The sequence below is a fragment of the Limulus polyphemus genome, unplaced genomic scaffold, assembly GCF_000517525.1.
Source record: "Limulus polyphemus unplaced genomic scaffold, Limulus_polyphemus-2.1.2 Scaffold8014, whole genome shotgun sequence".
In the NCBI taxonomy this organism is placed as follows: domain Eukaryota; kingdom Metazoa; phylum Arthropoda; class Merostomata; order Xiphosura; family Limulidae; genus Limulus; species Limulus polyphemus.
The window spans coordinates 10,943-24,093 of NW_013673624.1; the positions used below are offsets into that span (position 1 = coordinate 10,943).

Genomic DNA, 13,151 nt, shown 5'->3' on the forward strand with positions numbered 1-13,151 from the left:
CCCTTTATCAATTTGTTTTGGGGCAAAATAACTGGTATACAAATATCTTAACAATGTATATACTCCATGATCTCATGGATTATTTCCCAGTAATTAATAACTGGTATACAAATATCTTAACAATGTATATACTCCATGATCTCATGGAGAAGTTTCAATATAGAAAATCCAGATTTCAAACTAGAAAATAGAGAGTTTAATACAACACTATCAACTTTACAACATTTTGGCTGAAAAAGATCAGATTTTATTCACAACAGTCTCATAAACTAGCAGTAAAACAATTTATGATTAATAAGAAGCAGGAATATCAAAAATAAAACATCATGATTAAATCATGATCTATTATCTATAAACAATCACTTAGTCACTTGTCTGGTTTGTACATATAATATCATTAATTACATCTTGCAGACCATAATGTAGGGGTAGTATTTAAACATACCCTGAGGCAGAGAGCAAGACACACAGTAGTGTGTCATGTGGCCAAAATAACCTGCAGGACATACTGAGTGTTAATAACAGGAGTGATAGTTTAGAAATTTTTCTGTAGTTCGGACTGTGGTAATCCAAACCATCACATATTTTCAGTGGATGTGCTCTACTTGACCCTTACTTGACATACCAAAATTTAAGGCAGTCGATTAAGAAATACATGAAATATGAAATCTCTAATTCTGATTTAATTTTTTCTATTTCATTGCACTGAAAGTACGAAAACTTTAATCAATAGTAAAACATACTTAACTTTCATGGATTTTTTTCAAATTTGGTATAAAGATAGACCTTTACAACCTAAAATTAGGTGTCAAATTTGGTATAAAGATAGACCTTTACAACCTACACTTAAGTGTCAAATTTGGTATAAAGATAGACCTTTACAACCTACAATTAGGTGTCAAATTTGGTATAAAGATAGACCTTTACAACCTACAATTAGGTGTCAAATTTGGTATAAAGATAGACCTTTACAACCTACAATTAAGTGTCAAATTTGGTATAAAGATAGACCTTTACAACCTACACTTAAGTGTCAAATTTGGTATAAAGATAGACCTTTACAACCTACAATTAGGTGTCAAATTTGGTATAAAGATAGACCTTTACAACGTACAATTAGGTGTCAAATTTGGTATAAAGATAGACCTTTACAACCTACAATTAGTTGTCAAATTTGGTCTAAGTATAAGCCACATGCAAAGTTATTCAATAAAAACCACTCAATTTTGACCAAAATTTTTGCACATGCCTATGCAAAACGTCACACAAGTTATCAGTCTGAAATTTTTACTACAGTTTCACCTAGGAGTAAAAGTGGACCGTATTTAGTTTTTGACATTCGGATTAAAGACGACTGAGTTAGACCGGCAAAACTATACGGTGAAAGCATATGCAGATATACAAGTATTGGTTAGGCCAAGTAACTAGTTTAGCAGTTATTATTCACTGCCAACTTTAAGCACAAATTTGCTAAATTTTATGAAATTCTCCTAATTAAAGAGCATTTAGCATCACATGATATTAGCTTAAGCTTGATATGGCTGTACCAAGTGCTTGCAGGTGATCACAAGAAACTGTTAATCTAGATTCCATGGTGTTACTATAAAGGAGATTAATAACACTGTTTTGGAGAGGAAAACTACCACCATATATTTTAAAGAATCTGGTTGGTCCTGTAAAGTATATATCTGTTCAGAATAACAGGGTTGGGATCCTAAAGCTAATGTTGGTTACTATCAAGTGTCACTTTATTATTTGCTGTGGTTTGTTGGAGTGTATTGACAAAAAGTCATGATATTTAACCAAAAACACCTTAGGTGTGAGAAAAGGTGCATTCAAAAAAGATTGAGCATGCAAATTGGCAGACAAACTGATAGCTACACTTATAATGTTGATAAGAATTTTGCAGCAAATTTTCATTCATTAGTTAGCTAGGACCCATATTTTGTTTTACTCATCATCATGCCCCAAGTTAAACAAAAAACATGGCTTGACTAATTTGCAGAGACCTTGATGCAGAGATAGTATTAAACAGGTCTTTATGCATGCAAAGTTAATATTAAACAGATCCTGATGCATGCAGAGTTAGTATTAAACAGGTCCTGATGTAGAGGTAGTATTAAACAGGTCCTGATGTAGAGGTAGTATTAAACAGGTCCTGATGTAGAGATAGTATTAAACAGGTCCTGATGAAGAGATAGTATTAAACAGATCCTGGTGCATGCAAAGGTAATATTAAACAAACACTGATGCAGAGGTAGTATTAAACAGGTCATTGTTATTACTTTCACAGTTCATATCTTTGTTTATTCAGTCAGCTTATTTTTTACTTCATGTCAGGAAATTACTAAAGCTAAAGTGATGTATATATGTATGTATGTATGTGTGTGTGTGTGTGTGTGTGTGTATGTGTGTGTGTGTGTGTGTGTAATATAACACAGAATATAATGGTCACTTATCCTAAAAATAATGTAACAATGTCATTATGATTTATAAAGGACAGCATGTTACAAAATTTCAAAAACTTTTTTGTAAAAATTTGTGACTGTACAGAAAGTTACTTTATCTAAAATACAACGTGTTGTTTGTTACAATGAAATAAAAATAGTTTCTTGATAAAACACTATTATAAAATGATTTAATTCCTCCTTTTTTTTTAGTGAAAAAACATGCAATTATGTTAAATCTCAGCTGTGGTTTCATGTGCTGAATAAAACAGGTAATGAATAAACATTAACTGCAGGAATTTCAATACTCAGATTATTCTGAGGTGAGAACATTTTAAGAATTTTTATTCTTACTTAGGAAAAAAATTGCATAACAAGAAATTATAGCTTTGAACCTGTTATCCACTGATAGTGTACTAATGATTTTAATCAAGTGGTCCACTATATTTTTTTTTTCTCCCCAGCTCAGTAACAAAGACCTGGTACATTTAAATTTTGATTAGAATATAAGACACATTTACAAATATTAAACTGTGCAAGTCAAGCGATCATAGTTTCTTCCAATAAAATTTTTAAATGATTTCTTTTAAAGTTGGACAGGATGTAATTACCATCATTATAACCAGGGTTTAAGTTACAGTTTGTTCAAACTTTGAGTATTTTGTTTAAAACTTCGACAACAGTTTCATATTATGTGCTTTTGATCCACGTAGGTTCTGAAACAAGTTTAAAATTCCATGCAAATTACTTCCCAAAAATGTACTTACTTAAGTGCTCATAAATTTAAAAGACAGTATTTATTTTATGAGTATTAGGAAGATTTGTTTGTTTGTTTTTTGAATTTCGTGCAAACCTACACAAGAGCTATCTGCGCTAGCCGTCCCTAATTTAGCAGTGAAAGACTAGAGGGAAGGCAGCTAGCTAGTCACCACCAGCTCTTGGGCTACTCTTTTATCAACGAATAGTGGGATCGACCGTCACATTATAATGCCCCCACGGCTGAAAGGGCGAGCACGTTTGGTGTGACGGGGATTCGAACCCGTGACCCTCAGATTGCCATTGAGCGCCCTAACCACCTGGCCATGCCAGGCTCTTATTAAGAAGAATAAATATTATTTGTTTTAATAGGGGCTATTGTTGTATAAAGTCCTAACTTGCATCATGTTTCTATTTTAATCAAACCTATAATACACCTTAAAATTTTTTAACTATAATAAAATTTTAAGCTAAGTTAGAAGCTGGTTAATACTTACTCAGGCATATATTAATGTACTCTGTTATAACAGGGACCACGTGTTCCATCTGTATCTTCAAACCTTGGTCCCTGTAAAACGGTGAAAACCTCCACAGAGTGTAGTGATCAAGTCTCACCGGGTTAATCTTTGAGTGAGTCAGACTGGACGTTGCCAAGTCTGCTAATCCAGCAAGAAGGGATGTCCACTGACTCAGACCAATACATCTTGGGAGCAAAGCTGTAACATCATGCAAATATTCACAGATCAATACATCTTGGGAGCAAACCTGTAACATCATGGTAATATTCACAGATCAATATATCTTGGGAGCAAAGCTGTAACACCATGCAAATATTCACAGATCAATACATCTTGGGAGCAAAGCTGTAACATCATGCTAATATTCTCAGATCAATACATCTTGGAAGCAAAGCTGTAACATCATGCTAATATTCACAGATCAATACATCTTGGGAACAAAGGTGTAACATCATGCGAATATTCACAGATCAATACATCTTGGGAGCAAAGCTGTAACATCATGCAAATATTCATAGATCAATATATCTTGGGAGCAAAGTTGTAACATCATGCAAATATTCACAGACCAATACATCTTGGGAGCAAAGCTGTAACACCATGCAAATATTCACAGATCAATATATCTTGGGAGCAAAGCTGTAACATCATGCTAATATTCTCAGATCAATACATCTTAGGAGAAAAGCTGTAACATCATGCTAATATTCACAGACCAATACATCTTGGGAGCAAAGCTGTAACATCATGCTAATATTCAAGTTCCAAAAAACAAACTGTAGATGAAAGGAACCTTCAAGTTATTTAACTTAATGTCACATGAAATTTTCAGATTTTACAAATTGTTACAAACGCACTAAATTTTGTACAAAAATTAATAGAATGATTACTGAAGCTACAAATACGAGTTTCTGATAACTACAGTTTCTAGGATCATATGTAGAATAAAATTTGATATATATCTATATATATAAAATATATTTAATTTTAAGTTGAGTGGATTTTATAAATTCCACAGCATTTACAACTACATTCTTGTATCATTAGCAAAACAGGAATAAATTACAAAAAATTTTCAATCATCATAGCCAGGTCTTATAGAATTTGTCTAAAATGTAGTCAAAATTCTGAAATTGTGTTTTTCAGCAAAAATATACAGTGAAGCAAATCAACGTTAACATACTGTCAATCCCTGTATATTTTTGTTTCACAAAAACTGATGTCAGAACAAAATTTTAGTTTAATGTGGTCACAGAATTAAACACAAAATTAAAAAAAATTATCAATTCAAGTTTTCTTTGAGTGTAATGAATATAGTAATTTAGTGCACGAACATCGAACATAATAATGAAATTTTTTTTAGTTTAATCACATTTTTATAAACTTCTGAGAAGTTATTCATTTATTCAGCATTTATTTTCTCAGTTTCAGTAATTATTGAAAATATTTATACACTAACCTGGTGTACAGAAGGAGACTGTGTGCATCATTAAATCATGGAGACTGTGGAAAAGATAAGCAGACTGTTCAGTGGTTTGATCAAAATCGTTAAGATTTTCGCAGAAGTGTTCACAGACAGATAACAGGATCTCAGCACTTGTGGCACTTGGATATACAGCTACAAGTTCCCTGTGAGAATAAAACCAAGAGAAATTAACGTTTTAAAAACTTTTTAAATATTGACATTTTGAGAATGAAAAATATGTTATCTTTCAGCTTCATTGTAACAACCTCTAAAACAAAACAAAGAAATTACCGTACAATCAAACTTACCTACAAAAAGTGACGGCAAGTTCAAAATTTCCCTTTTTAGCCATCTTCTGTGCAAACAATCCCATAACCAACTCCCTCCTGAAGCCAAGAATTTCTCCTAGTCTAATTAAAAAATGTAAAGTACACCAGTTAATGTAAGTAAAGGATCTTCTGAAGTACAGGGTGATTCACCAAGATATACCCCAATGGGAAAAATATAATACACTATCATAATTGATAATGTTAAAATCCAGGCATTCTGACATCATTGCAAGCCAAAATGGTCTCTTTCAGAGTCGTAGGTTTCTCTCATTAGTGTATCATAGTCTACCCATAAGACATCAGTGGGATATCTCTCAGTGAATCACCTGCTACTTCCCATTTCTCCTTACTTGTGAATATAATTCAAAGGTTTATATAGATGTAACAATTTTTTAAATTTAAAATATATTACACTCACATTAAAAACAAGCTATAACAAAACTTATCTCACTAAACAGTTACCTTTCTTGGATGTTTGGTCACTATATATTCTCTTTTTTTACATATTATAACAATAGGCTACTGCCTTTAACAGCTCTGTCTTATCAGCTGTTAGATTGAATGGCAACTGACAAAACTTATTAAATAACTCAATAATCTGACAATACTCAAAGAACAAGCTTAACTATCTAAAGTTACCAGTTTTCTACACAATTTAAAACAGTTATTTCTATGGAACTGAGAACTTGCATCAAGTTTTTAAATAAAAGAATGTTTTTTACCTATAAAAATGACTATATGACGTGTTGACTTTCTGTTTCTTCTTTTCTCCAATCACAGGTGTCTGATAATGGAATACAACACAGAAGTAATCAGTTTTACAATACTTTGCAATGATTAAACCAAACAGTATTAGGACATTTAATACTACTAGTGATTTATGACTTAAATATGGTACTTTAAAATAACTAGGCTTCCATAATATACAGGGATATGACATTAATAAATACAAATACTAACAGTGGCCTTTCCTATTTGGGTGATCTAGGAAATCCTAACTTAGAGTGAGTTATAAATTGTGAACAGTGGTATAACATATCAAAGTGACCCACAAAATAAACTTTAACAGTGGTCTAACATACCAAAGTGACCTATAAAGTGCCACCAGTGGTCTGACTCATCAAAGTGACCTATAAGGTTCCACCACTGGTGTGGTGACCCACAAAATAAACTTTAACAGTGGTCTAACATACCAAAGTGACCTATAAAGTGCCACCAGTGGTCTGACTCATCAAAGTGACCTATAAGGTTCCACCACTGGTGTGACTCAAAGTGACTTATAAAGTGCCACCAGTGGTCTGACTCATCAAAGTGACCTATAAGGTTCCACCACTGGTGTGACTCAAAGTGACTTATAAAGTACCACCAGTGGTCTGACTCATCAAAGTGACCTATAAGGTTCCACCACTGGTGTGACTCAAAGTGACTTATAAAGTGCCACCAGTGGTCTGACTCATCCAAGTGACTTATAAAGTGCCACCAGTGGTCTGACTCATCAAAGTGACCTATAAGGTTCCACCACTGGTGTGACTCAAAGTGACCTATAAAGTGCTAATAAATATCTGATTTATTAAAACAAACTAAAATACTAACTGTGAGTCAGATTTTACTACTTATAAAAACAATAAGTTTCAATGTGTAGTAACATCACACTTTATGAGTAAGGAATGAAATATCTGGAATAAAGTTCAGCTGAATTTTTCATGACTTATTAACACAGTTTAATGTTAATTTTCAACAAAGATTCTACATACAGTTAAAAATGTTAATTTTCATACATAGTTAAAGTTATTGATAAGTACCTTACTAGTGAGTTAACTTTTTTGCTCAATTAGTAGAATACCCACTGTTGCGGAAAATATTTGGGTTCAAATACAGTATAAGAGAAGTTACATAAAAAAGCAAAGTTGGCACAGATACCGAGATAAGAAGGGTATTGGAAGGGTATTGCTTGTTAAAGGGGAAAAATGTGATAGTTTGTGTTGTGCCTGACTAGCAATGTTAGAAGGTGAACTCTCAAACTCAGTTGGGGTAGAGCAGTTGCTTGTAGTGTGCAGGTTCAGTCCTTCTTACTGGAAATGCAGAAACTGGATAACTAGAACAGTACAACACTAAAGAAAATGGTTCTCAGATCAGTGAGCAGATGAAGACATTAGAAAATCCTCTGTATAATGCATAATGTAGTGCTGATGAAACACAAACTGTGTTTCTATTAATAGGTGCTGTAACCTCAACCTACAGTAACTGCATGCTTATACTTTTCTTTCCGTGAAACATGACACCTTCATTACATTTTTAAAATAATTCTGTTCATTACATGTTTCTAGTACTTTGACAAAGTGCAGCTTTCAATGAAGTGCTTTTATGTTGTCTCAAACCTTCTAATAACATACAGTCTCAAGTTATGTAATTTTTCTTTTACATGTTTATCCCAAAAACAAACATTTAAAACAGTCTAGTCATAGTATTCAGGATGGTTTATGTACAGTTGACCCTAAAATACTGACATTTCACGTTCTGATTTATGTAGAATCAATTATTTTCTGATATAATTATACTCATTAGTCCAATAATTTCATATTCCAACATCAACATCAAATCTGCACAGCTAATGAGTGTATCTCAATGTAAGTTGGCTCAGTAAAATGATAGCCGCATGCCCCAAAATGAATCATGTCACACAACAATATTACATGTGATCTGGGATAGCTCTAGAAAACTCCTTTAAAAACAGAATAAGTTTCATTCAAATCAGTTCTTAGTTTGACTCATAATCGTTAGGATGCTAGTTGCCTCCAAGTCCAGAACAAAAACTTTTTTGCAAATCACAAACACATGTAGGAAAGAATACAAGTGATCTGAGTTAGGCCATCCTCATGGTGCATGGGATTCTGTCACCCCAGCATCCATCAGACATTCAGCCAGATGTTCACGCTGCATATTTCAAGTCTGAACAAGGATGGCTGCCACTTTAGTGAGCTGTGTGAGGGACCCTGAGCACAACATGGAGATCGGCATGATCCTGGTCGGCATAAACAGGAAGAAGAATGATCCATATGCTGCAGGTGACCTTAATGAACCTTACATTGACAGAAGGATGTAGGGTAAATGAGGATTGATTGTTCTTATCTCAATAGCAGGTTTAAAACAATCCAGTCACAATTTTTAAGAATGGTTTACATACTCAGCACACAAAAGAGAAGTTTAAAACAATCCAGCCAGTTTTATGACCAGTTTATGTACTTAGTGGGAAGTTTTACATGATCACAGTTAATAAGTACTTACTATGGACGTAAGAGGTTCTCCTTCAAGAAATGATGTCACCTTCTCCACCACAAAATTCCAGCACCACTTTTTGTCTAGAAGAGTGTATGGTGAGCAAACTGTTCCAAACTCCACCTATTAATGAAAAATAAACTTAGTATTTTACAATGAAAAACTTATTATAACAAAATTCATTAGTTTATAAATGAAAAAAACATATATTCATATCCAACAAAAGTCAAGGTAAAATGGCACATAAAATATGAGAAAAGTTATACAATTTCTTAAACAACTAGCTAGAGCAGTAGCTGCTAACCTGACCAGAAATAGCCGAAAAATAAGAAAACCAAGTATTTGTAGAACAAAAAGGTGTTTACAGTCTACCTGTAGATGTAAACAAGTTTCAAAATCTTGCAATGTTTCCTTCCATTTCACTTGGTGCTCCAAAACTCTCTTCAATATGTACACAGAGCCAGTTGTCATCACTTTAAGATATCTGGAATATTGCTAAAACATTATGATGACATTAGAAAGGATGTCATTACAGATCAATACAATTTAAAACAAGTTTTGTTACATAAGCTTTAGGAGAAAAATAACAAAATATGGCTCTTGCTTGTAATAACTAACAGTTAACTTATGTCAGTATGTCAAAATGTGATGTATCATATATAACAAAAGCCACTCTCTGTACATAACGCTCCCTTTATCAGTAACCCTTGATTCTCTGTTGGTAACATTCAAACTGGCTCAGTGGTTTGTCTCATGTGAAAGTCTCGAATTCAAATCCCAGTTGAGAGAAAGGATTTTTTCTAACTTTTTTTAATTAACTCATCACATTTAACGAAAAATCTAACAATATTAGGAAAAACCAGAATAATATGATAGTTTACATTGAATTATTTGTTAACCTTTGGTTATAAAGACTGGGTGTCACAGTGGTTATAATGCCTGACTATCATGGGGAACTTCACATTCAAATCCCAGTAAAGTCTGGATTTTCTTAACTTTTTTTTTAAAAATATTTTTTATCATATTTACAGCAAGCTCTTTGAATATTCTGAAAAATATGAACACCAGTACAGAATAAATCAGGGATCACATCATATTCCATATAAACACCAGTGTCTCTCTGTGTCAAACACAAGTTAAATATTTTTTCAATCCAACAGATGGCGCTACAATACATTATTACAGATGTTTTCAACTCGGGTAAGATATTTTTTTTAATTTAGTCAATTTTATAAGCATTTTTTATGAAAATTTCCACCTTTGTGCATTTGACCTTCACCTCAATTCTTTGCCGTTGCCATCACAATTAATAAATTGCAGGGTCAGACATTTAACCATTTAGAAATATTTCTTCAAGAACCTTTTTTTTTTTGCATGGTTGAATCTATAAGGCTTTATATCATGAAGCAGATTAGAACATAGTATAAACATATACAGAAGTCAAACTTCTAATCAAGGCCCACTTATAGAAGACAAATATTTCTATTTCTTGGTTTTGTCATGCTGTGTTATAGCCTACACAGTGCATAATTCTTCTCATGATTCATAGCATGCACATGTTTTACTGACATCACAACAGTACAAATTGCAATGTTAAGCATCCCTAACGTGACATCATTTTAGAGTCTACTGACAGACAGACAACACACTAATGTATAGTGATGCAAGTGGTTAAAACAGATGACACCTCCAGGCAACATTTGGGGAAATAATTAACATGTTACTGATACTTTCCACGAACATCAAGATATCTCACAATCTACCTAAATACATGTAGACTCACTTCATCTCTCCATAAGTCAGGCTCCTCAAGCAGCATTTCAACAAACGATACAAATCTTTCACAACACATTTCCAACTTGGTGGGTTGGAGTAGACTTGTTAATTCCATGAAATCATCTAGCTAATAAAAATACAAAAATGTTAAATGTTAGAGCTTAAAGTTAAGTTACTTTACCTGAAAGATAACCAACAAAACTAATTTCTTATAAAATGTAGAACATGTCCAGAAAGTATTAGTTGTTTATATGGGCAACTTGCTAAGTGAGTTTGTTTTTAAGGCTGTATTAGAAGTTATTGTTTTGGTAAACATGAGTTTGTTAATAAGGCTGTATTAGGAGTTACTGATATGATAAATGTGTTTGTTTTTAAGGCTGTATTAGGAATTGCTGTTATGATAAACATTAACTTAGTTTTTAAGGCTATACTTGGAGTTGTTGTTATGATAAATATTAACTTAGTTTTAAGGCTATACTTGGAGTTTTTGTTATGATAAATATTAACTTAGCTTTATGGCTGTATTAGGAATTGCTGTTATGATAAACATTACCTTAGTTTTAAGGCTGTATTAGGAATTGCTGTTATGATAAACATTAGTTTAGTTTTAAGGTTGTACTAGGAATTGCTGTTATGATAAACATTAACTTAGTTTTAAGGCTGTATTAGGAATTGCTGTTATGATAAACATTAACTTAGTTTTAAGGTTGTACTAGGAATTGCTGTTATGATAAACATTACCTTAGTTTTAAGGCTGTATTAGGAATTGCTGTTATGATAAACATTAACTTAGTTTTAAGGCTGTATTAGGAAATGCTGTTATGATAAACATTAACTTAGTTTAAGGCTGTATTTGGAGTTACTGTTATGATAAACATTAGTTTAGCTTTAAGGCTGTACTTAGAGTTACTGATATGGTAAACATGTTTGTTTTTAAGGCTGTATTAGGATGTGCACATCAATAACTCCTAACACTTCTCTACCTGCTAAGTAGACCTTTCTAACTATGCAGAAAGTTTATGAATAGATCCATAATAATATAAACCCAGTTAACATGCAATTTAACTTATGAACATATTTAATACTTAAATAAGTTTAAGGATGTACAAAGTTCCCGAGTTACAAAAAAAACTGAAACCATTTTTTCCATTTCTTTCTGTTGATCACATCATCACAGCCCATTTATAAGCAAGAAGGCATAACATGAATCATTTTAAAATCACAATGTTTAGTTTGGATCTTTCTTTACTTTTTTGATACCTTTCACCATAGTACCCAATAAAGAACCACCTCGAAGACGGTTATCCTGGTCACTCCAAACAAGTTACTTTGATAAAATTTAAGTCATTATAATTGTTGTCAATAAGAATTTCATTGGTTTATAAAAATAGATATGCTACACCTAAAGCAGTCTACAGAAACACTGGTATGTTACATCTACGGTGGCCTACAAAAACAGTAACATGTTACACCTACAGTAGTCTACAGAAACACTGGTATATTACATCTACGGTGGCCTACAAAAACAATAACATGTTACACCTATAGTAGTCTACAGAAACACTGGTATGTTACATCTACGGTGGCCTACAAAAACAATAACATGTTACACCTATAGTAGTCTACAGAAACACTGGTATGTTACATCTACGGTGGCCTACAAAAACAATAACATGTTATACCTATAGTAGTCCAGAATCCCAAACAGTCTACTAGTTCTAATCCATGGAAACATTAGAACAAACAAGACAAGAATTTAATAAGTGAGTTTTAAAAACTGACTCTAGTAATAAGCTATAATACATTCTGGAACATAAAACAGATCAAAACAAGTACAGGTAGAGTTAATACATAAAATCTCATCAGAAGTTCATTATAATATTTACACCCTAAAACAAAATACATACATATATATATGTGATAGAAAGTAACTTACTCGCTCCCTCTGAAGCAGAAATCTCATATAGAACAAATAACAGTCAATGTCAGAAATGTGGTCATAAGCTTTCACAACTTGTAAAGCATCTTCTAGAGCCGTATCTCTGTCTTGAGACAAAATGTACTGGACCAACACCTGAGTAGATTAAAAGTTTACATAAAATGTACTGGACCAACACCTGAGTAGATTGAAAGTTTACATAAAATGAACTGGACCAGCACCAGATCAGATTGAAAGTTTACATAAAATGTACTGGACTAGCACCAGAGTAGATTGAAAGTTTACATAAAATGTACTGGACCAGTAACGGAGTATATTGAAAGTTTACACAAAATGTACTGGATTAGCACCAGATCAAATTGAAAGCTTACATAAAATGTACTAGACCAGCATCTGAGTAGAATGAAAATTTACATAAAATGTACTAGACCAGCACCTGAGTAGATTGAAAGTTTACATAAAATGAACTGGACTAATACCAGATCAGATTGAAAGTTTACATAAAATGTACTGGACTAGCACCAGAGTAGATTGAAAGTTTACATAAAATGTACTGGACCAGCACCAGATCAGATTGAAAGTTTACATAAAATGTACTGGATCAGCACCAGATCAGATTGAAAGTTTACATAAAATGTACTGGAT

At 32.8% G+C, this 13,151-nt stretch overlaps 1 protein-coding gene across 1 annotated transcript in view; it reads right to left on the reverse strand.

Annotated features, from left to right (window-relative positions):
- LOC111083049 (kinetochore-associated protein 1-like) overlaps window positions 1-13,151 on the reverse strand; it is a gene marked incomplete at both ends in the record, with an annotated part of 33,495 nt that overhangs the window by 10,178 nt on the left and 10,166 nt on the right. Inside the window, 8 exons of the mRNA XM_022379264.1 lie at window positions 3,701-3,919; window positions 5,181-5,350; window positions 5,495-5,596; window positions 6,238-6,299; window positions 8,801-8,914; window positions 9,164-9,286; window positions 10,575-10,694; window positions 12,504-12,641. Of these exons, the coding sequence (XP_022234972.1) occupies window positions 3,701-3,919; window positions 5,181-5,350; window positions 5,495-5,596; window positions 6,238-6,299; window positions 8,801-8,914; window positions 9,164-9,286; window positions 10,575-10,694; window positions 12,504-12,641 (1,048 nt within the window). The remainder of the gene's footprint in view (window positions 1-3,700; window positions 3,920-5,180; window positions 5,351-5,494; window positions 5,597-6,237; window positions 6,300-8,800; window positions 8,915-9,163; window positions 9,287-10,574; window positions 10,695-12,503; window positions 12,642-13,151) is intronic.